This window comes from Pangasianodon hypophthalmus, chromosome 1 (genome assembly GCF_027358585.1).
Source record: "Pangasianodon hypophthalmus isolate fPanHyp1 chromosome 1, fPanHyp1.pri, whole genome shotgun sequence".
NCBI classification, from domain to species: Eukaryota; Metazoa; Chordata; class Actinopteri; order Siluriformes; family Pangasiidae; genus Pangasianodon; species Pangasianodon hypophthalmus.
In genome coordinates, this window is record NC_069710.1 from 20,712,557 (window position 1) to 20,736,901 (window position 24,345).

Consider the following 24,345-nt stretch of genomic DNA (forward strand, 5'->3'; position numbering starts at 1 on the left):
GAAGTAATGCAACCGCGTTCTTGGCAATGGCACACCTTACCATGACTATTAATACAGACCAGCTACATAAACAGTGTTGACAAAAGACAGATTTAGCAAGGAAAACTTTTTTTATTTCAGTATTAAACTGTGACTCAACACACAAAACAATAATTAAATACTCCAGTATACAAGGCTTACATTCAGTCTGTCAGGTTTCTGTCTGGTACATAATGAACTGCTCTGAAACTCTGAAACAGGTTCTTCTGCAGCAAGTAAACAAAATGTAGAACCCAAACCTTTATTACCCATGGCAATTAAGCCACTATATGAAATAAAGTACACTGCATTTGTTTATAGAAAATAATTGCAGAGAAATAATAAATACAATTGAAAAACATAAATACAGAAATGTACAGATGTCTTTGTAAACATGTAATCATCTTATCCTTGCAAAATGCAGCAGGTCCTTCACGTATTCTCAGTGTGGGCTTTCTTTGCCACTGGAGTACAGTTTGCAGCTAAAAACGCCCTCATCCTCTTGAGAGTATTTTTGGCCTTTTCTCGATCAGACTCAGTCTCTGGTGCCCCCGTCTGGTCTCCACTGCTCAGAGGCCTCAGGAGAGAAGCATGGAGGCTTTTCCCAAATGATACCTTCAGTCGCTGCTGGAATGAGCTTTGGAGCTGGACAACCAAGTCTTTCTTCTGCACATAAATATTTTAAATATTTTAATGGTGTGAAATTTGACAGTATACGTTTGAATGAAACGGATTCAAATTAGTATTCAGCAGTGGTGATGATTCATTGTAATAGAATATATAATTTATATAATTATTAATAAAGCTTATACTACAGCGTTGTTGAATGTTCATTCTCAATTGGTGTTGATTCTTTTTCTATAACAACATGGCTCTGAAAATAGTTGCATATTAATGCGATCTTTCTGATACGTTACCAGATCAATAGTAACAACTTATAGACTAGTATGGTGGTCCACATAAAAGGATTTTTTTTTTGTAAATGTGTGTAATCACAATATGGTTAAGACTTCTGTGAAAAGAATTAGCATTATTGGAAGGATTCTCCAGTGTCCATACAACAGTCAGAAGTAAAACTGTTCATTTAATTTTTTCACCACAGGAAATTTTCAGGATGGAGAGCTTGCAGGGTTTTTTTTTTTTTTGGAACATTACACTCTGTATTTTCTGTGTCTTATTAATTTCAAGAGACAGAAAAAAAGGCTGTTGAAATGACTGCTGTTATCAGGTAAGTGATAACAGGACCTAACTTGCTCCTCAAAAGTTACACAACATTAAACATTAAACAATGACACATCGTTCTTTAATTAATATAAACTGTAATTAGCAAACTGCTGTGGTATAAGAGGAATAAAATATTTTGAGACGTACTATTATTGGAAAAGAATCAAATGCTTCACATAAAACCATATCACACCACCATGCTGCTGATTATTTTCCTATAAAAGCTTTGCTTTTTTTTTTTTTTTTTTTTTTTTTAAATTCTTTACGTTCTCATATACATATTTTCTTACCTTGGAGTTTGTTGACAAGTTGTCAAAAAGAGCCCAGAGGTCTGACACCATTTCAGCTGCTGAGCGGTATGGAGGGCTGCGTTTCCCCAACAGCCGTCCAACAATTAAGTTAAATTCCACACATCCTGCACTTTGCTTTATGGGTAGACAAACAGTTATATTAACAATTTGCAGAAAATATGTAACTGACAAATACAGCCAAACAAGGTTATCTCTACTTGTGTGGCACAAACCATGTGATGGTTGTGAGCTTAAATAACTGGAGTGAAGTTCATACCTTAATAGTTTTATAGAGCAGGTAGCTATGATTCTCACACATTAGAGTGAGCAGAAGTTGTTCACACCTCTGGAAAACAAAGGTAACAAAAAAGAAGGCTTTAGCAAAAATGAAATATATTAATGTATTCTTTATTTTCATGACTCATAAACACAATCCTTTCATTTCTGGCTGGTTAGTGTTTTTGAGTGTTTGTATTTGAGCATGTGTGAAGTATATCACGTTTTACCCTCTGGTCCGAGAGACTTAGGTACGGCTCCTTAAGTCTGTCGCAACTGAATGGGTCAGTATCATCCAACACATCCTGGCACAGGGAGCATACCCACATTGCACTATACAGAACACACACAAAGTTTTTTTTTAACTAAATAACTAACTGCTTAGAATTTGCAGAGTACACAGCACTGTAAATCAGTCAAATGCCACTCTGCTTGCATCTCTTGAGGCTGCTGTAATTAGCATTCACAGTAAAACACCATTACTAGAAACTTCTATGGATATACTGTAAATCTAGTAGAGTAAAATACATAGTATGGACATAGAGCAAGATGTTCATCTTACATGGGATTGAAAAGGATTGGTGGCACATGGCAGCTGGTATGAAAGCTTCTACCACATTCTGCACACTGCAGTGAGGCTCCAGCGGAGAGACACACAGCACAGTCCAGTACGTCAGCCTGCAGGGAACACTCAGAACTGCAGGACTGTGAGGGTGACATGGCAGCTGGGGGTACAGTGATCCTGAGACATCTCTGGACTGACTGTAAGTACACACAACATGATAAGCTACATTTTTTACTGAAATTTTGTTTAGGAATAATGTGGAAGTCAAACTTGGTGGCTGCATCTGATGTGTGAAAACGATTCACAAACTTCAGTGATTACACTCAGATTTAACTCCCTTGAGGGGGGAAATGTGTGCATGAGCTATGCTCAAATGTACCTTTACAAACACACAGCTGAGTGCAGGACATACCTGGTTTTCTTCAATCTCTTGAAGCACAATTTCAGATTTTTCACTACTGGGAACTATTCGAAATTGAGACTGAGAAGATCCTGAGATGGGTAACCGGATCAGTGATACAAGCAAAGTCCTGCAAAAAGAAGATAGTAGTTAGTTGCAAAGTGGACACACTTGTGTCACAACCACAAGTGCAGAACATAAGCGGACATACTTATTGCTGTTCTGTCTTAATATGGGCTCCTCTGAAAGAACAGAAGGAAAAATAAATTAAGATAAGTGCAGCAAAAAACACATACTGATGAAAGTGATGTGTCTAAAGACAAATTGTTTCCATTCGTAGTGGAATGTGTGAAAAATAGTCTCACCCTCTGATTCATCCATCCCTTCCACCAATTCAGAATCACTATCATCAGTCTTCTCATCATCATCCTGCTAGAAGGATGGAAAAAATGACTTAAATCAATTAAAAAGACTATTACAATTACATGACTCAATATTATATGCTGCCATACAAGAAGTTGGGCAGTTTCATGATATTTATAACCTTTGCATTAGGGACAGATGCATGTTCAGATGCAGATCTGGAGCAAGCATCCTCAGCAGGCACTTTTATTTCACTGGAAAGAATCTCTCTGAAGGACGACGGCAAGCCTGTGAGCCAGTGCTTAGTTGAGGGGCTTCCTGTGGAGGACAGAGCCGATATGCTCGTCAGTGGTGATTCAGATCGAGTGAGGAAGCTCTGCTTAGGAGGGCAGCCCTTGATTGAGGCAGTGGAAAGAGAATCTTGTGGCTGAAGCACCGCTGGGAGTTCTTCATCTTTAGTGTCTTTTTCTGGCACTGTGGAAGTAGGCAGGTTACTGTCTGCCTCCTCAGCAACTGGAGAAGCCCTGCTGCAAACACTCATATCTCCCTCACAAACGGAATCAGCCGGAGCCTTCACTGGGAGCTCACAGGTTGGCATTTGGATGGTCTGAGTGGCACATACTATTTGACCTGTGTTACTATGAGCACTGGGAATTGGAGCAGCAGGGAGCAGAGGCGTGCTGGACACAGGGGGATCTAGTTCTTTATTACTGCTGACTGGAAGAACAGTAAGCCTGGGAGCCTGGGGGCAAGACACATTACCCGCTGTGGGGTGTGATGACTTCCTATCTGTCATCCAGATGTGTTTTTTTGGCTGGGGTACACAGGTGAGAGTGGTGCCCTTATTTATAGTCAAGACAGGAGTGTAACGGCAGAATTTCCAAGCTGTTCCAGAGTTGAGAGAAGTAGTGTTTGGTACTTTGAGTAGAGTGAACTGTAAATGATTGGATTGAGTGCTGGCAGACTGAGAAGACTGCAAATTGACAGACTGAGTGTTAGAGACAGCCTGAGAGTAAGGTAGGGATTTGTTACTGGGAGCAATCTGAGATGGAAAAGACTGACCAGATACTGCCTGAGACTGAGGAAAGCTTTGCTGTGTATGATTAAACGAAGAATTCAGAGTAAATGGGTGAGAGTTAGACATGGCCTGACTAGACTGAGCAAAAGGACCTAAGGTGAGAAGAGAGGGAACAGATTGGTTACTGGCGAAAGACTGTGACAGGATGTTGGTTAAGTTATTCGAATGAGAAGACTGGAATGAGGTTGTGTGGACTGAGACAGAGGGATGGGCCACAGAGGGACAGGAAGCAAGGCCTGGAGGAGCTGTTGCAGCAAGGACAACACCAGACTGAGACTGTGGTAACACAACCTGAGGCATTACAATGCCATGCTGAGGAAGATTTGAGGGAATAATATTTAAAACAGTCTGGCCAAGAAGAGGAGAACTGGACTGAGTGAGAGATGTAGACTGAATAGGGTGAGACAGACTTCTGAAGATCTGCTTTGACTGTGAGGGTTGAGGTGAGACAGGCTGAGGCAAATGCTGGCCCACCTGAGCAATTACATACTGAGCCATGTTGCTCTGAGTGGTTTGGAGAGGAGCAACGTTATTGGAGATAGAGGAAGAACTAGCATGGCTCATAGTGTCTGTTAAGCCTTGGGTGGGTTGCGCTGGTTTTGATGAGGCTGACTCAGACTGTCCACACTGAGGAAGATCAGAGGCATCCTGGGACATCGAATGGGCTGTAGCCTGAATGGATGTAGTGTGAGACACTGACAGAGTTGCACTAGATTCTGAATTTGATCCTGAGGGGCATTTGTCTGCTTCTTTGGGTGTATTTTTAGGTTTATTGCCATTGTTGTATTTTCTTTTGGCAGTAAGAGGAACTCTGGTCACCTTAAAAGAGGCTGGAGAAAGAAAAATAATGAATAAACAAATAACTAAAATTTTGACTATAACACAGTCACTAATCCAAGCACTGGTAAGGCTGTGAATCAAAAGTAATATACCAATGCTAATTTTGACAAATCAGGCCATTTTGGAAGTTCAAAGGCTAACAACCAGATTGACAGACAAAAATCACAATAATAATGATATGTTGTAGCACAGGTGAAAAACATTTTTAAAAAAAATGTGCTTACCAAAATTCTTAATAATATTGCAGATGTCTTCTCTGAGTGACAGCGAAAGCTGAATCACAGTGTCAGGCAGAAGTTTCTTCTGTGACAGAATCCGCTGTGCCCATTTCTCAATCTAATGAGGAAAGCAGCAATACATTTTGCCTAAATTCAACACCAAACTACAAAAAGACAGTAACAAGTTCACTAGTGCATTTTCTTTTATCCAGTTAAGAGCTCTACCAGCCATTTTTTTTCATTATAACTTGCAGTCCATGCCACACAGGACAAGTTATCATATAAAGCAATATGCAACTCAGACAGACTGAACAAATTCAGAGTAAACTCTAATTCCGGGCAGAAAAAAAAAACACCCTTACTTGCATCTTGTGCCGCAGGATACATTGCCCCTCAGTGCTCAGTATTTTATGAATGAAGGCAGTGATATACTCTTGCTTATCCTCCAGCTTTGCCAGACTGGTCTTCATCACCTTCAGGCTTTTCTCCTCCTCATCACATAAACCCTTCAAAGAACCAAAAGTACCAAATGATTTATATGAGCTGTGCATTACAGTGTCTCTCTCTCTCACACCTTTGTACCCCCTAAGTACATATTTTCTTTATTACAAAAACAAGGACACACAGTGTCCTTAAACAATTGGTGTTTGGCAATTACAATGTAGGCGACACAAGGGGTATTTATTTCTGTGCTTTCTAGGAACTGGGTTGGTAAATTTAATATGCTAATATCCATACTGACAGTCTGATTATTATGAACATGGTAAAACTGCAGGCTATTGTGTCATCCAGTCGGGCTACCAAAATGTATTTCCGCCCTGCCCATCGGGCTATCTTATAGGGACAAAAAATATATTGCAATGCTTTTGCATTCTCTCACAAATTTGGTCGGGTAATTATGTTGTATGTAATTTTCGGGCATCGGGGAGCCACTATCAATATTTGGGGTATTGAAATCACTTTTGAATGGGCGCTCGCTTTCAACTTTCACTTTCAATTCGCGTTCGCACAAACTGTGTATCAGTGACGCTTGTCCTGTCAGTCATTACTATCCTCATGTGACAAGTGAAATCTCCTGCAGCAAGCTTAAACATGTGATAGAGATTGCACGCGCAGTGGAGAAAATCGCTGATAGTTATGTGTGTTGATATTTCAGATTCAGAATCTGACACAGACTGAATTATATTCTATATTGTTTTTACAAGTTCATAGAAATTTCAGTTCAGTTAGAACCAAATATTTGTATTGATGATTGTAATTTGATTATTTTATACAATTGTTATTTGTGTTTTGAAAATGTTTTTGATTAATGTTTTGTCTCCTTTACAATATTCTACATTAAAAATAATATCTTTTTTTTTTAATTTTATTTAATAAAATAAAATAAAATATTTTACTACTTAATTTCGGGCTACCAAAAAAAGAGTGCCTGCCTGAAGGGCTACCAGGGATTTTGAAATTTTGGAAGCCCTGAACTACATATGATCGAAAAAGGTATCAGTAGCACCAACATAAAGTGTTATCAAATTGTAATTGAGGCAAGAACACATCATGCTGCAGAATGACTACTGGCTTAAACATAGTTCAAGTTCAACAAGTTCAAGTGGAGTTTATTGTCATTTCAGTCATATACAAGTACATAGTGAAACGAAATGTTTCTCCAGGACCAAGGTGCTACATAAGACGACACAGAACAACACAGAACTACAAGGGACTACATAATTTATACATATATAAATATACATATATAGCCATGTACTGTTTAGATTATGTGCATACACTACACAATATAGCATTAATATCGTATTATATTGTTTTTCTAGTTCTTAGAAATCATGCATGCCACAACATGCAGGCTATATTTTGTCAGTATATATTAATAAGTATATTTAAGTCTGCTGTAAAAGGCCACACTGATTAATATGGAGGACTGACTGATTGCCTGACTGTCTGAGTACCTGACTAACTGACTGAGTTTCTTAAGGGCTTTTCTAAGAACAAGTTTGACAAGGAGTGTCAAGACTTTAAAAGAGACTGATTACAACAAACAGTGAAACCTGCAGTATTCTCTTTCTTATTACCATTACTGTGGGCTGATATTACACTGGAGCACATTGGAGCATTTGGAACAAATCCAAACAGGATCACAGCAAAATTCAAATAATTTATAAGCAATTAGAGCCCATGGCTAACTAAAAAAGAAAACAGATGCAAATAAAGCAATGCAATTACCTCCAATTCCTTAGACAGTTGTCGACATCGTAACACCAAAGAGACGTACAGGGAGCGTACCGCATTATGCAGTTGCTCCTCTGACAATGCTTTTAATTCCTTTATGTCATTCAATCTACCTCAGAAAAACACATAAATTAGTTGACTGGGAATCATTTTTGTTATTCAAGCTGTTAACCATTTCCCAAATTGATACAATGTCGTATTGTAGCATAACAATGCTGCTTTTACAAAGTGTTTTATATTCATATCTCTTCCTGTATTTATGTCAGATGGTTCTGCTTGAAGGCAAACTTTTTACCACCATATAATAATTTAGCGTTCAATCAGCAACCTGAAAGAATGTGTTTATTACATTACAAGCACATAGATACAATGATGCAGCATTTATGCTATAATTTATCAAGTTTTTTTTTTCCAGATTACTTTCTGACCACTTATGGCATTATTGTTCCAGATATTTAAGTGTCTTACAGCAAAGCACATGTTAACATTAAAAATTTATACATTTATTTTTTTAATGAATAAAGATGACCTGTGGTGGCCATGCAAATCCTTTAGTCTGAATATCATATAGGGTAACACAATTTTGAGTATTACCTTCTATCCAGATCCTGCATCATGGCCCTCACACTGTTTTTCTGCTCTCTGATGCTGTCCAGCAGCTTCATGAGCTGGTCTTTCTGAGAAACCACCGCTTCCTCCAGCAACAAAAATCTGACAGTAAGCCAAAAAAAAAAAAAAAAAAAAAAAAAAATTAATTTTTTTTTTTTTTTTTTTGAGAAATAGCAGCAATGTATGTTCTAGATAACTGAGGTGGCATACCACAAACCCTGAAAGAGGATCCTAAACTCTCCAAACAACTGACCACAAAAGCATCACCAGACTGTTTTCTTAGAACTAGAGAAAACTTTCTCCTGCCCTCTGCAGTTAGGACCCAAGATCTGCCTACTGGGCCTTACACAGGAACTCCCTTATGGTTTTAAAAGTACTCAGCTCTTGCAAATATTGCTACATTGTGGATAACGGCTATAACCCCTTCGGTGGCCCAGTGGATAAGTATCGCTAAGGGATTTATCTCTAACGAAGCCTACTCCACAGCGCTAAGAGATAAACCCTTTAAGTTTCATAGGATCTGGGACCCCTTTCTTAAATATCTAGGTGTAGAGTTATCCCTGAATAAAAATATAAATATAAAAGAAATATAAAATATAAAATATAAAGAATAAAAAATCTAGCACGGAAGGATAGAGGTGAAGTTGTGTGACCCCCCACCCCCCTTTTTTTATTTATTTTTTTTATTTCAGTTATATATTCCATATATAATGTCTGTGATATCCCTTCCTCTGTATTTTGCTGTCTTGTTTGTATTTTGTTGAATTATTGTTATTATTATTTTAAATTATCCCTGTAATTGCCAAAAAACACAATTAAAAAAAAAAAAAAAAACTGTTTATAAATGTCCAAATGTCATTGGTAATCATAGAAAATAGACTTGCAGAAGCATCATTGGGGCCTTTCAAAAATCACACATTCATGACAGAGCTGCTGAAGAACATTTTCTGTGTTCATTTCTGAGTGCTCTGTGAATCACTCAGAATCCACATAGCTAGTAGCCTGAAAATCTCAAAAATCTATAATAAAAATCATAAATCATTCACTTATTTTAGCAAAAGCTGAGTCCAGAGTTCATGGGCAAGGCCTTTGCGACTCACTGTGCACAATTCTCCAGTGGAGATCAAGCTAAATGTCCAGAATTGATGCATATACATTTTATAATGGTTGTGACTTGGCTGAGATCAAGGTGAGATTGAGTCAAAAACAGCTGATGATCAGAGGCCCAGGTGGATGGATATCCAATGCACAACTCACCAATGTTTGTGAGTTTCTGGGATTTATACTGAGGCGTGAAGAGGTGTGTCAGTGCTGTTGCCTCTCCTCATTCAGTGCTGGTGAAAAAGGAGGCTAAGAATCTCCTGAGAATTAATTTTTTTTTAAACAAAGATTTGGTGTTTAAAACAAAGGTTTGGTTAACTTTTTGTCCTTTGTCGTCCTGGAGAGACAGTCTTTGCCCCCCGTTGGAGCAGAGTGGCCTGGAGTCACATAGATTGTTGACACTCTGGTTGTTTCTTGCAGAGGGAGATTTGCTTTGATTTGCTTGCTCAAGTAAGCTTCAAAGGGTGGTTTATGACTATAACAGCCAGGCAGAAATGGAGTTTATATAAACAATAAGTGTCTTTTCTAACCCTTTGTTGACCTTTCTTGATATGGTTTATGGCTGTAAAGGAACGGGCATACTGTAGGGGTTATATCGCTGTAAAAGTTCATACGCCACCCGATCAAGAAGTCTAAGTTCTGGAGCCATACTATATGTGGATATAAGGCCAACTATACATAGTCTGTACCTTTTCATCTCACCCAGTAACTTGTGCTTGTTATCCACCACATTCCCAAAGCCAGGTTCCATTGCAAGGACACTGCGTGCCTGCCACCTGACTGGCATTGCAGCTGACCCCCACTCTTTATCTTGCACGTGGTAAACCCAGAAGATGGCTCAATCATAGTCAATCATAGATAATTTACATATACAGTAAGTTCTGCAGTGTCTCATGACCAGGGGATTCTGTAGACTTTGTGTGAACTTTAAGAGGTAGAGTATGTAAACAGAGCAAATGATGGCGTAAAAAAAAGAGAAGCTATACTGAAAAAGAGAAGCTATACTAGACAGACATCTCTCAAACATGTTGGGGTCCAGAACACTCAGTTCTGCTTTAGGTATGGACATGACCTGATCAAGAATTGTTAATATTGTGCAAGAGGATGTGCAGGGGGAGCTAAGTAGGGTTAATAAAGTCATGTTTCAAATCTGAAGAATGTTCATAATCTATATGCTGTGTGAATAAACTTCACTCATATGACTGAATAAAGCTACTTTCATTGCAGTTAAGCCTGTGCATGTCTTTATGAGGTTTCTCCAACAGGTATTATTATTATTATTATTTGATCATTTCACCAATTCCCATGTTCCCCTATTACATGACAGCTACCAAACAGGGAGGGAGAGGGCTAATACATGCTTTCTCAGAGACATGTGAAACTGAGGGACCCTGGAGCTGTGAGGCAGTAAATAATAATAATAATAATAACAACAAGGCAAAAATTGTATTCTACGGAAAATAAAACTTTAAAATTTCATAATGGGATATCAAAAAAGAAAGGAAACATCCATCGTTTCTGCTATTGATACAAGACAGTCTATAACCTTTTTGCTGAGTGTAGTTTAAGACAATTTTAATAAGCAAACTGTTTCACCAAAACTGAGGGATTCTAACACAGAAGACTATATTAGGCGGACCATTTCATGTATACTGCTCCAAAGAAGTTTGGATCCAGTGCCAAGAGTACCTGTGGTTTCTGTGGTCAATCAGCTGACAGTCTCTACAGGTGAGCTGATCACAGGTGACACAGAAGAACTTGAGCCGCTCCTGTTTGTGTGAAGTACAGCGCAAGCTTGTACTCAAGCCTAAAGAAGAAAAATATGTTAAGCAGCCAAACATGAGTTTGGAATGAAATATGCTACCACCTGCAAGCAATGTAGATTAAAAGCAAAAGACAATTCAGAGTAATAGGATAATATTATAATATTCAAATTTTGTATTTCTTTTACCATTTCTGTGTTTATTTAATCTTTCACAAATAAGTCATGTCTTATTCACAACCACATACTCAGCAAAGGAGTTGATTGTATGTGCCTAATGGAAACTTTACTCACCACTAATAGAATCTTTTTCTCCAGGGTATGTACATAGAGAACGCCTGCCCTTCTGGTCATGTTGGTGGTTTAACTGTCACCTACAGCATTATGTTGGTACGGTCTCTCCTGCCACTACCTGAATTGTCTTTGAATAACCTCTTAACACTACTACTTATTTACCATCCACAGAGATTCATAATCTTCTTGCCATACTCTGCACATCGTCTTCTCCAGTTATTCCATAGAGGAGCTTCTGCAATTACTGGAATGCCTTGACCGGAAGCAATACGTTCCCCCCACATTTACGTACAATGTATGATTAAGGGTGCCAATGTTTTTGGCACATATTTTGAGAGAAAATACAGGTATTTAAAAATGAAAATGATTTTTGATGAGAGATGAGACGACAATAGGAGCTATGAAAAGCAGCTGCTTTCATCTCTACTGTTATAGAGTCACTTTTATCCATTAGCCTAGTGGCAGAGAATTCTACAGTTCAGCACAATTTCCAAACAGTCTCGCATTGATTACATATTTTAAAGCTAGGGTAATGATGCAGTTAATTAGTTGGCCCTTTGTTGCTGTACGGGACGCATCGAGACACATCGTTCACCATACAAATGTGATGTGGCTATATGCGTCCCAGACCACCTCCTAATGTGGTTCGAGTGATCGGATCACAATGCACCGTCGAGATGCATTTGATCCCATTCACGCCTGTACTTATTTATTGACCACTTGTCAGTATGCATGTTAATGCCAGGTGTGAACGGGGCCTTAGAGATAAAAGAAGGGAAGATGAGTGTCAAGGCGCCAGATAAGGAACCAGGGAGAAAAAAGAAACGGTTAAATCCTCAGAGTAACAGAGAAGGGAGATTCCAGTCAAAGAATCTTTCATAAACAGAGTGGCCCAAGCTGATAACTGGAGCCTCCCCCAAAGAGGACTCACACTTATCAGGCACCAGTTGAGTCTGCGTAATCCTAGAACTCTAAATGTGTGTTTGTATAACACCCCATAGTGTAAGGAAGAACGGAAGTCATGCCATGAGCCTGTGTTTTACCTGAGGCTACATTTACACGACAACGATGTAGTCAAAAACGGAAAAGTTTTTCTCTTGCATTTTCAAAAAGTTTCACGTATACACGACAATATTTTCAAAACGATTTGCGTTTACACATATCCGCGATAACGGCCAAAAACGCTGTATTACGTATGCCAGGCCAGTAGTTGGCGCTGTCACCTTGTTAGTTGGTTGTAATAATGGTGAGGTAAATCCACACTTAGTTGAAGAAGCGTTAGCAAACTCTTGAGCAGCAACAACACTACCATGAAGAAGAAAAAAAAGAAAAAGAAAAAAAAAAAAAAAAAAAAAAGAAAAAACACTACCATGTACTCCGCCATTGTTGTGTATGTTAGTTCTCGCTTGCCTTTACAATAGACACGTACTGCGCATGTCTACATACCTAACACGTACTACGCGCGCACATGACGTCACCGTTTTCAAAGATTCCCGTATTGGGTGTTTACATGGAGACGATAACAACGGCGTTTTCAAAAACTTTTTGAAACGTTTTTTGAACGTTTTCAAAAATATGCGTTTTCAGTCCCCAAAACGCCGCTGTCGTGTAAACGAACAGGCAAAATGCATAAAAAGTTTCCCGTTTTTGGCTGAAAACCTTGTCGTGTAAACGGCCCCTGAGGCACAAACAACCTATATTATATTACCTATATTGTAACCAATGTATATCTACCAAGAAATGTGCATGCATAGTATATGCATAGTATAGTGTTAATGCAAGCTTAAGCTATAGCATTATTATAAGAATACTGTATAATAATATTATACAGTATTATTGCATTATACCAAATATATTTTCTCTTTACCTTTTAACTGCATCCGAATACTAAATAATACTAAGTAACTGAAATTCAAATTATATTTCAAATTGAAATTCAAATTTAAACAAATGACCACTCTCATATGTACACAGCAGCTCTTGACCTGATGCCCTTCCCAATGTGTGTAACACAAAGAGCTGAATTTGGAGCTATAAACTACTGGGTCAAATATCTTATAGGCAAGAAAATTGTTAGAATCTGTACCATGTATAAAACAGAATTAAAGTCTTACAGGGTCCAAACAATATAAATGCAAATAAATAGTATGAAGTCTGATATTTTGTTAAGCTCAAAATAACTGGTTCATTTCCAATCAAAATGTGCTGAAGTACAAAGCCAAAAAAGCCAAATCTGTGCCACGGTCTGGAGTCCCATGGTGCAGCTCTGATTTGTCAAACACTATCATAGTACAGTCTATAAATCATTAATCACTCATTCCTTCTACAGTGGGTTGAAATTTCAGTGGTTTGAAAAGTGCATAAACTACTTCTGGATTTTAGACCCTCCTTAATTCTAGACATAATAAAATGTTTTACAAAAGCTGCTTTGCAAACCAAGGCCAAGGCCAAGTCATAGTACCCAGTTCATCTTATCAACACCTCACAGAACATTCAGAGCTTGTTTTTTAAATGAACAATGAGCTCTACATGAGCATGGTTTGAAATTACAGACCTGACTGGGGTTCCTGTGGGATGACTGCATGGTTGCGTGTCACCTTCACTCGCTGATGGGCTGATACACAATCTGAACACAGAGCTTCCTCACACTCCTTACACCATCCACTAAGGGCAGATTCATCACATCCTCCACACTACAGACAGACAGAATACATTCAACTCAGAGATTCAACCAACCAATTAAATTAGACAGCAGAATAAGAATTTGAAGTACAAACAATGCCTTCGGTAAATGTTGTCCCTGTATCTACTACACTGTAGTGCCAAAAGAGTGTTGGAGTGTTAACTATTTCAGAATTACATGAACAAAAAAGTGTCATGTTTATTGACACTTAACAAAACAAGTTTTTCTAAAATATTTCATATGCCATGAATTGATGTTTCACAGTACTTTTTAGTAACATTGCCTTCAAGCGACCTGTTTTGAATTACTTGCAAGCCCCTAAAGTTAGCGCTGCTTTCAATCTTTTGGCCTGTAGTGTACATACCGCAGTTAAAAAAAAAAAAACTCCTGACATTAGTATTATAGGACATTGAGATATAGGACAAAGTTTTAATATTCCAGCTAGCAAAACTGTGAAGTACACTAAACGCTTTAGGAGTACTTAAAGCAATACAATCAACAGAAAAATACTTTTTGTGCCTATTAAGACCAATTTATGTCTGTCACGGTCACGTTTTGACTGCATACAATGTTTATGTTTATGCATAATGTTAATACAGTTTATTATTATTTTTTCTAGTTTAGCGTAATGTCAGTGATATTGCTAATGTTATCTGATGTTAGCCACAATATTAGCTTTCTGCTGTGCTTACTAATGTGCCAGAAAGTTTATAAATAAAACCAGTGAGTACAGTGAACCTGTACTGTACATTTACTTTTTATTACTCTTCTGATGCATATGTGTAACATGAGGGCCTTTCGTTCCGCTTTAGTTCCAGAACTAAATTTACAGTGCTAAAGTACTGGGCGATTCTGCGTGAACTATTTCCCAGTACTGTTTAAAGGGTTGTATTCGCAGTGGGCACTACAAAGTGACGTAAGCTGGTCGACAGCGACGTCATTTGTGCGCAGCGTTCAACAACGGAAACAAATAAGAACAACGTAAACAACCGGAGGATGGAGGACGCTGTGATCGGAGCTGTGTTTTTGTTGTGTCTCATGTCCATCTATCGCTGTTCTCCATACTTGCGAAATAAGTTGACACTACAGTATGTTTACACGGCGTTTTAAATCATGACAGGTGAGGGCGTTTTAAATCATGACAGGTGAGGGCGTTTTCGTACGCGTTTGGCCAATCAACGTCTACTAACGTCACGGATAGTACCAGTTGTGCTGGTTAGACCCTGCTCCGCAGTAGGAGCTCATTTGGTTCTCGAAAAAGGCAGTCCGGTACTAAAATCGCACCCAGTTCCGGAGGTGCGAAAACGCCAAAAAGTGGGTAGTTCCACAATTAGTTCAGGTACTATGAAAAGGTTCCCGTGGTGCGAAAGGCACTATGTAGAGCTAAAAGTTACTTTCTCCTCTAACTTGCCGTACTGAGGCTTTAAGTGTGTTAGGGTCTTTCTTAAGTGTTGAACTGTCTTTCTGTGAGAGTGTAAAGAGAACATGGATACTGATTACAACCTATGTTGCATTCATCCTGGATGATGATTGGCTGGCAGACAGAACCTTATAAAACCAAGTTTATCTGCGAGTTTGGAGATAGAACCTTTTACATTTTAAAACATTATACCAAAGGCTTTGCAAAATAATAATAATAATAATAATAATAATAATAATAACAACAACAACAACAACAACAACAACAACAACAAAAACAACACCAGTAGTGGAGCTTATGTGGTTAACCCATTTTTTACAAAAATGCTACACAGATTCTTATAATATTGAGGTCATGAAATACTTCCAGAAGACATGGATATAGACACTGAAGACCCTTTAATTGGATGAAAGAGCTTACCTTAGGGGCAAAGTCCTCAAAAATGAAACAATCTGTAACTTCAGACAGGCTGAAAGGTTGGCCACACATTGGACATTCTGAAATAAGAGAGAATCTGATAAATAACACTATTCCACAAAGCAAACTAGTAACATCCAGGCTTATTTACAATAGCCTCATGTAAACTAGTCAGACATGTTACTATCAGCCGAGCTGATATTCAGTACAGCAGCACTCTTGCTTATGCATTAAATGATATATTACTCAAGCTTGTCCAATATAATTGTATAGAAAGTTTCAACATCAGAGTGACACTGAGCAGACTTGTCCAAAAGCATGTGTTGTCATAGCAACTAAGTGGGGCTTAAGATTAGCTTCCTTTGTAGAAAATTAGCCAGGTTTGTTGAAATAAGCAAGCTTATCACGTTAACTCGCTTAGTGGAATATCCGCCTGGCATATCAACAAGCCCTTATATCTTTTCACAATCAATTTGTGGATACAGCCTTTTTTTCACAGATCAACACTGCACCCATTGTTTGTGTTTATGCCCCTGCTGTCAGTTACGTTATAGACATGACTCCATTTTTACTGGTGAGAAATGCAAATATGGGGGAATTCAATGATAAACGGCCAACATCAACAAATACTACAAATGTGGGAATAAAACCGACCATGAAAAGGATTAATAGGATACATTTCTACTGGTCAAGCAATGCAAGTTAAGTTAATGCTGCAAACTAGTAAATTGTTTAAATCAATTTAAACTATTTTGCTTGTTTATTGCTAACTTTTTCATAAATGACCAAGAATAATGAGATGAACAATGCTTGCACACTAGTTAGCCGGATTGGCTATGATGATCTGCCAGCTCCATGCTGGGTGGCAGCCCAAGGGATCCAGTGACATAGAATTTAATCAAAATATGGTGATTTTGAAAACATATCAGTCCATTGTTTTTGTTGTTCACCTTGTTACCACTAGAGCCCATCACATTTGCAAAATGAATGTTCAACCATGCTCAACTTTCCTCATCAGACTTAAAAAGGTATTTTGCTGTCTTGATATGTCCTTTATTTTGCACTTTCTGCCTTCACTCCCGAGAAGATCCTCAGTTCCTGATAAGGCAAAGCAGGATGAGGACTGAGAACAAGTGGTGTAAGTAACTGCACAGAGGAATTGATTTTTTTAAAGGAAAGCAACTTGAATCTACAAGGATCCTCTGGGGTTGGGAGTTTGATTCCCACCTCTGCCCTCTGTGTGCAGAGGTTGCACGTTCTCCCTGTGCTTCAGGGGTTTCCTCAGGGTACTCCGGTTTCCTCCCCAGTCCAAAGACATGTGTTGTAGGCTGATTGGCATTTCTCAATTTTCCGTAGCATGTGAATGGGTGTGTGAATGTGTATGCGATTGTGCCCTGCAATGGGTTGGCACCCCGCCTTGTGCCCCAAGTCCCCTGGGACAAGCTCCAGATTACCCCGCGACCCTGTGTAGGATAAGTGGTACAGAGAATGGATGGATGGGAGCTAAGATCGTTCACTCATTTTTAGTTGAGACAAGAAGTTGTTTACGGTTATTTTAGGGATTGTATTGATTCACCTGCAATTCTATTAGAACACAGATGGCATGTGAAACAGAAAAAAGGAGGATAATTTTAATAAAATGCTTTATTTTAGCAGCAGTAAGTCAAGTTAAGACTCAGCTGGTTGTTTGCTACTGCAGCAGTACATCACCTAAAACTCAGCCATTCCCAGCATTCTTATTTTATAATCAGTTAACACACACCTCAGTCTGATTAAAACAATACATTTTATAGTTCCAGGTTTGGAAGATTTTGTAATCCTTCATGTATACTGTATCTTATTTTTTCTGTCCTTTCTGAGTAATCAAGGTGTTAAACAAGGGCTTAAGAATGTAACCACATTGAAGTAGTCCAATTAGTGTTTATTGAAATATGTAATCCAGAAGGGAGCGTGATATGATCTCATCTTATATTAGTGTTAAACCAAGTGTGCATGTATGGAGTGGAATTCGAATAAACTAACGTAACCTGGTTTGTGGAAAGTACCAAATATACAGACGTTTTGTCATATACTGTCTTATCTTTTAATTAGCTCTTTTTTAAAAAATAGACTGGCTGAATTCACGCCACAATTAAAAGTAAGTCAGTGGGCCAACGAAATAATTGTGTCGAAAAGTAGGAGTATGATTTAAAAGAAAAAATGAGAAAACTCCGCCTGATGAAATCATTACTTTTAGAATTGTATAAAAGCTTGAGCACCGACAGTGTGAAGCAGGCGTTTGCCGGTTGATTCAATAAAGTCTATTGGCTTTTGGCATCCAGAACCCCTTGTCTTTGGAAGTCTTTTTTCTTATTCTGAATTGAAGAGTTTTTGCCATGACACAAGCTACTTTCTGAGCTATAAAATACCACTAAACAACTATACAAGTTTCACTGGCCTTACACTTCTCAAATCAATAGTGTAGGTCTGTCTAGACTCTACTTTTGTATCTACCATAATGAAAATGTGAAACACACACACACATACATATATATGCATGTATGTGTGTACATACACATATGTACACACACATATATATAAACACTATCTTTAAAATAATACATTAATAAAAACATATTTAAATGAATTTTAAATAATAAGGACCTGAGGCATGAGGAGGCTTATCTTTATTGTTTTACAATTTAATGCTAAGTTATGGGTGTTTTAGATTTGGTTACTTCCAGAGTGTAAACAGCTGCTGCTGCTGTCGGGATCAGATTAGACAGAAATGATTATCCGATTATATTGTGGACACGAGCGTGATGTTTACCTTTGGTGTGTTTGTCCTCAGAGGTGTTTACAGTGCACGCTTTACACATCATGTGAAGACACGGCAGAAGTTTGGGCTCGGCGCTGGAACTCAGCTTTGTTGTGCAAACCGCGCACGCCTCCGCTTTCCCTCCCGCGACAAAGCACGAGTGTGTGCGCCCTTTCTGAGCAGAACCATCTTCTCTGTCTTCCTTCATCCTCTCAGACACCGAAAAACAAAACCTCCTTACAAATAAAGTACCGCCAAACCGTTGCTCTTCATAGGCCAGGTAGTCGTTTTCACTCGCTCACTTCACTGCTGCCCGCTGCACAGGCATGTCTTCACGCGTCCTCTTTCTCTAGGTCCCGAAAATACTTCTGTCCTCTTGCTGAAGGTCGAGGCAACAACAGAAAGTGCTGATGATAGGTTAAGCTAGTGCAAACCAATGCCTTAATCATCTATTAGCCTGTTTAGTTGCAAAGTTTAGTTTACCAATAGAACTACCTGTCTATTGGCACAGTTTCCCGTGCACGATTTGCAGCGCGCATGCGCAACATTCTTGTGCATGCGTACATCGGACGTTTGACAGTGGGCGGGAATATGGGTGAGGAACCTGTCAGTCATGTTTTGCATCAACCATCAAAGCAACTGCTCGTGTCCATTAATCTCATCGCAGATTAACATCAGCGGTCCATTATTTTTTTTATTTTTTTTTTTGCATCAATCAACCTCAGATTTAGCTTGTTACCACCAAATTAATGAGTATCCCCAATACCCCAAATACGATTGGCTGAGGCATAAAATGATGGATAAGCACTTGACATTTTTTTTGTTTGCCAAATTTAATTGTTGAGTGACAGTCAAAACCTGTTATTATATGAGGCATCTAATGATTGACAATGCCTCTACCTTCAAATGGGGAGGGGAGGGGAGGGGGTTCTACCACCATTTTTTGTGTCATCTTAATGAAAGTACAATTCATTTATATGCATGTTAAATAAATTTCCTGTGAGCATTACCACCTCACAGCCTCAGGGTCCAAGGATCGATCCTGAGCTCAGGTGCTTGACTGTGTTTTGCATGTTATCCCCATGTCTGCATGGGTTTTCTCTGGGACCTCCAGTTTCCTCCCTCCTCTCAAAAAACATGCCTGTAAGAGGACTAAGATAAATTACCTGTAGGTGTCAATGTGTGTGCACAAGATGCCTGGCGATGGACTTGACCTCCCATCCAGGATGTATTCCCACTTCACACCCAGTGTTCCCAGGATAGGCTCCAGATCCACCGCAACCCTGACAAGGATAAAATGGTTACTGAAATTGACCAAGAGAGTGGTTAGGGAATACTGTTGCCATGAAAGGGTGTACATGGTCTGCAACAATGGTTAGGTAGGTGGTATGTGTCAAAGTAACATCCACTTGAATGCCAGGACCTAAGGTGTCCCAGCAGAACATTGCCCAGATGATCGCACAGCCTCTGCCAGCTTGCCTTCTTCCCATAGTGCATCCTGGGGCCATCTCTTTCTCAGGTAAGTGGCACACATGTATCCGCCATCCACGTGATGTAAAAAAAAAATGTGATTCATCAGATCGGACCACCTTCTTCTATTGCTCCATGGTCCAGTTCTGGTGCTCACATGCCCATTGTAGGAGCTTTCGGCAGTGGACAGGGGACAGCGTGGGCACTCTGACCAGTCTGCAGCTACACAGCCCCATACACACCAAGCTGTGATGCATTTTGTGTTCTGACACCTTTCTATCATAACCAGGATGAACTTTTTCAGCAATTTGTGCTACAGTAGCTCTTCTGTGGGATCAGGCCAGACGGGCCAGCCTTCACTCCCCACGGGCATCAATGAGCCTTGGGCACCCGTGACTCTGTGGCCGGTTCACCAGTTGTGCTTCCTTGGACCACTTTTGGTAGGTACTAACCACTGCATACTGGGAACACCCCATAAGACCTGCCATTTTGGCACTGCTCTGACCCAGTTGTCTAGCCATCACAATTTGGCTCTTGTCAAAGTCTTGTCAAAGTCGCTCAGATCCTTACGCTTGCCCATTTTTCCTGCTTCCAACACATCAACTTTGAGAAATGACTGACTGAGTGTACACTGCAGTGAAATTATTTTCTTGCATTGCCCAGCTTGTTGGGAAGCTTGGGTCAGAGCACAGAGTCAGCCATGATACAACACCCCTGGAGCAGAATGGGTTAAGGACCTTGCATCCCCAACCTTCTGATCAGTACCCCAGAGCTTTTAACCACTGAGCCACCACTGTCTGTCACCATTAACTATTGAGCCACCACATTAGATATTATTTATTCAATATCATTCATCATTCAACGGAGCAGTCAAACAGGCTTAATTTAGGTCAAATGGCACAAACTTAATTATAAATACAATGTTGTTGTCGTTGTTGTTGTTCTTTCGGCTGTTCCCATTGGGGGGTCGCCACAGCAGATCATTGGTCTGCATATTTGCTTTGGCACAGTTTTATGCCGGATGCCCTTCCGGACGCAGCCCTCCCCAGTTTTTCTCCAGGCTTGGGACCGGCACTGGGAGTGCACTGTCTTGTGCAACCCCAGTGGCTGGGGTCTTTTCCCTGGCCTGGAATTGAACCCAGGCCACGGCAGTGAGAGCACCGAGGCCTCATCACTAGTCCTCCAGACCCCTTTGGCTATGTTTCCTATAAACTTTAAGGTAAAAATCTTTGGTCTGAAATAAATTTGATGGACAGGTTTATTTTATGAACAAAATGTAATCATATATTGGAATCATTATTTAAATGTGTGCAACAATGTTTTTTTTTTTTTATTTTAGTAATAGAATTTTTCTATTCTTTTTTTATTCTTGTTACTGAAAAGATTTTATCAAAAATGCTATGTAAGCAGATTGTATTAATTGTGTCAGGCCAGTAAGGTGAAAAGTGACCCATAAAGCTGGCTAGTAACTGTAAGAAACACAGTTATACTGTATTTGATTGTTCTCATAATGCTGTTAAAGAGCCTCTCTTTGAGGGATTTTTAAGGGCATGAGGTGACAGACACAGGAGAAAGAGATGTTGAAAACTGAATATTTCAGGATATTTGAATGCCCTTTTGCATTCTTGTCTTTTTGTAGATGATCATATTTAATTTGGCTCATTATGATGAAAACATACAGTCAAGTGATACCCTTGTTTGGAATGAACACTTCATGGCTCAGCTCTTTTGTATTAGTCTATCATGTTTGCTGAAGTTCAGAGAAAGAGACTCCTACACTGATGTCCCTGATGACATATGTTAAAGAGAGAAGTCAGTGTTGTGAATCAGAATATGCACTGAATTCCCAAAGACAAAAGGGCCATTGTAAGAATGAACAGCAGGAAATGATAGCATAAGGCTTATGGGAATATGAAGGTCAACTGATGTAACTGGGCTATTCCATCTCAAGCGGTCCAATACAGATTGCTTGACCATATTTAATTTTCCTTTTTTTTTTTGAGTGATTACCTCTGTATACTGGCATTGCAAAACCACCAGTTGTTTTTTTGTTTGTTTGTTTGTTTTTTTAAATTTCACTTGGTTTAACCGGGATGGCCATCTTTGTGTCATGGCACACAACAAATTTTTGTTATACAGCTGTTCACGGAAACCTCAATATCTCAGCTCAGGATGGTCTTAGCTCTTTGGAACAAAAACCGATCTCTAGAACACATTACAAGGTACATGCATAACCCTGTGCTTCATTGTTGCCAATATCAAAAATAGTAACATTTTAGACCCCATTGACAAGCATAAGCTATTGTATGTCTATCATAAACATAATTACTGTAAAAAACTATTCATTTTAATTATTTCTTATGCTTATATTACAGCTATTCATTTCTCAAAATACATGAATAAAGTAGGCTTTTCCCCAGATTTCTACTAGCCCTAACTCTGTAACCAGTGGAATCTCAAACTCAAAATTTTTACAGCAGAATGCTACTATGGAGGTCTTATTTCTGTGAAAATATCAGGTTTTTATCTGGTCCCCCACCAGAGATTGTGTCAAGAAGGAAGTAAGAAGAATCTAGAATTAAGAGACTAATTTTTGTGCATAAAATAAAGGACTTATACTCTTCCCGGATGCACTAATTTGCTGAAGCCAAGAAGAGACCTCTGTTTTTTTACTGGGTAAATGTTCATGAGGTTGTAAAATACATTTTTATTTATGTATAAAGTAGGAAATCTTTTGCACTGGAAGATTGTTGTTGGAGACTACATAAGGGCTACACTGACCCCTGCTGTAAGCGCAAGCTTACTGCTGCTGTGGCACAGTCAAACCTCTGAAGACATTCTGAGAGCAAAAAACATATAGTCAGCATAACTACAGGGGGATCATGATCATGGTTTTTTAACAGAGTACTGGTACATTTTTAAACAGAGTAAGACACTCTAGTAGGTAGGTAGGATGCTACAAGGAAAGAGATCTTAATGATCTTAACGAGGTTAACCCAGAACTTCATGCAAGTAAATTTTGTCATTTTACTGGATGCCAACATATATTTTTTTATTACTTTACATACCTATTTATATTTTACCATGGTACAAAAGTGTATTAGTATGTATAAAAGGGACACTTGTCAAAAAACAACAAAGCGTCATACAACACAATAATTATTGCAGATATCATCATTGTACAAAAATATCATGATGAGAAGGTTAAATCAGAAAAGTTTAACCAATAGACCTGCAGCACCAAAGCATATTAGTAAATAAAAAAGTTGCTTCTTCACATATTGTTCTCAAAGTCATGTGTATGTGACAGTTACAATGTTGGCAGTGTTAGCCATTAGGGTTACAGGTGTGGCTGAGATTTTTTTTTTTTTTAATCTGATAACATGTTAATGATAAAGCAGAGGAAGTCTGAACAGGAGCCTGCTGGGACAGCATTGCACCTACATGAACTGGGAGGGGCTGATGTGTGCTCTATGCTTAGGTTATTCATTTCCCTGGGTTTCAGAGTAACAGGCAAGCGCATTTAACACTTTTGTCTTTCTGAAGCAGCCCACACTGAGTGGTGGCAAGGGAATTCACTAGCTTCCAAAAGTTCTCAAAGGTGACTTCCTGCCCCTCCACATCCATCTCCTTCAGCATCTGGTTAAGACCTTCCTGGTCCTTGGGAGTCTGTTAAAGAAGCAAATAAAGCTTTACTCTGGTCATATTCATGAAATGGTTTGCTAGCTCACAGGCTTGCTGAATACAGCTGATACTACAGCAAGTCCATTTTGAGTGTCTTTCATGAATCAAAATCCTTTGGTGAAAATGGGGGGAATACTGAATGTACTATAGTTTGCAATCAGACCTTCCTTTAGGAGAATTAGAGCTTAGTGTGGTAAATGCTACCTACCACTGTAGGCAGTTCTTTGGAAAGCATGCCCTGGAACTCCTCTACTGTCAGAGTGGGACCATCATTAGCAGAGGCTTCATGGAACTGGGTTACTATGGTGTTGATGGCCAGTTCTAGATCTGTGTACTAAAGAAAGGGAGGAGTCTTTTAAAATTTCACACTATAGTCAGTGTTACTACAGTTTCCATATTTATTTATAACTTGTGGAGCAATATTTAGAGTTAGCTTGGATTTAGTGTAAATTTAGAACAGCAATAATACACTGCCAAAAATGATATTTTAGCAAATAAAAATATCTTGTATATAGGCAAATTCAACAAACATTTCTCTTCATGTCTTTAAGCAAATATAAAAGCTTATCAGTCATTGAGCTTATTTCTAGATATTTTT

General features: G+C 38.9%; 1 protein-coding gene across 3 annotated transcripts; it reads right to left on the bottom strand.

The window, feature by feature from the left end:
• Positions 1–91: 91 nt before the first annotated feature.
• trim33l (tripartite motif containing 33, like) lies at positions 92–22,603 on the bottom strand. 3 transcript variants are annotated; one of them, XM_053234912.1, is made up of 17 exons: positions 19,760–22,603; positions 15,800–15,876; positions 13,831–13,969; positions 10,910–11,027; positions 8,105–8,221; positions 7,505–7,619; positions 5,635–5,778; positions 5,279–5,390; positions 3,318–5,044; positions 3,139–3,205; positions 2,985–3,015; positions 2,786–2,903; positions 2,371–2,570; positions 2,039–2,141; positions 1,810–1,878; positions 1,533–1,667; positions 92–684 (listed from the first exon to the last, which is right to left on the bottom strand). In XM_053234912.1, the coding sequence occupies exons 1-17, from the start codon at positions 19,812–19,814 to the stop codon at positions 451–453; spliced, it is 3,561 nt and encodes a 1,186-aa protein (XP_053090887.1). In that variant the 5' UTR covers positions 19,815–22,603; the 3' UTR covers positions 92–450. The 3 variants fall into 3 exon arrangements, with proteins under 3 accessions (XP_053090887.1, XP_026795777.3, XP_026795776.3); XM_026939976.3 differs by lacking the exon at positions 19,760–22,603 and adding an exon at positions 18,606–19,214 and having other exon boundaries at positions 3,139–3,202; XM_026939975.3 differs by lacking the exon at positions 19,760–22,603 and adding an exon at positions 18,606–19,214.
• Positions 22,604–24,345: the final 1,742 nt, after the last annotated feature.

Coding starts and splice junctions, on each gene's coding strand:
- trim33l (XM_026939975.3), bottom strand. CDS start 18,801: ATGAAGGAAGACAGAGAAGATGGTTCTGCTCAGAAAGGGCGCACACAC. Junction 2,904..2,984: donor TTAAGACAGAACAGCAATAA/GTATGTCCGCTT, acceptor TTCTTTTTGCAG/GACTTTGCTTGTATCACTGA. Junction 2,142..2,370: donor CCAATCCTTTTCAATCCCAT/GTAAGATGAACA, acceptor TGTTCTGTATAG/TGCAATGTGGGTATGCTCCC.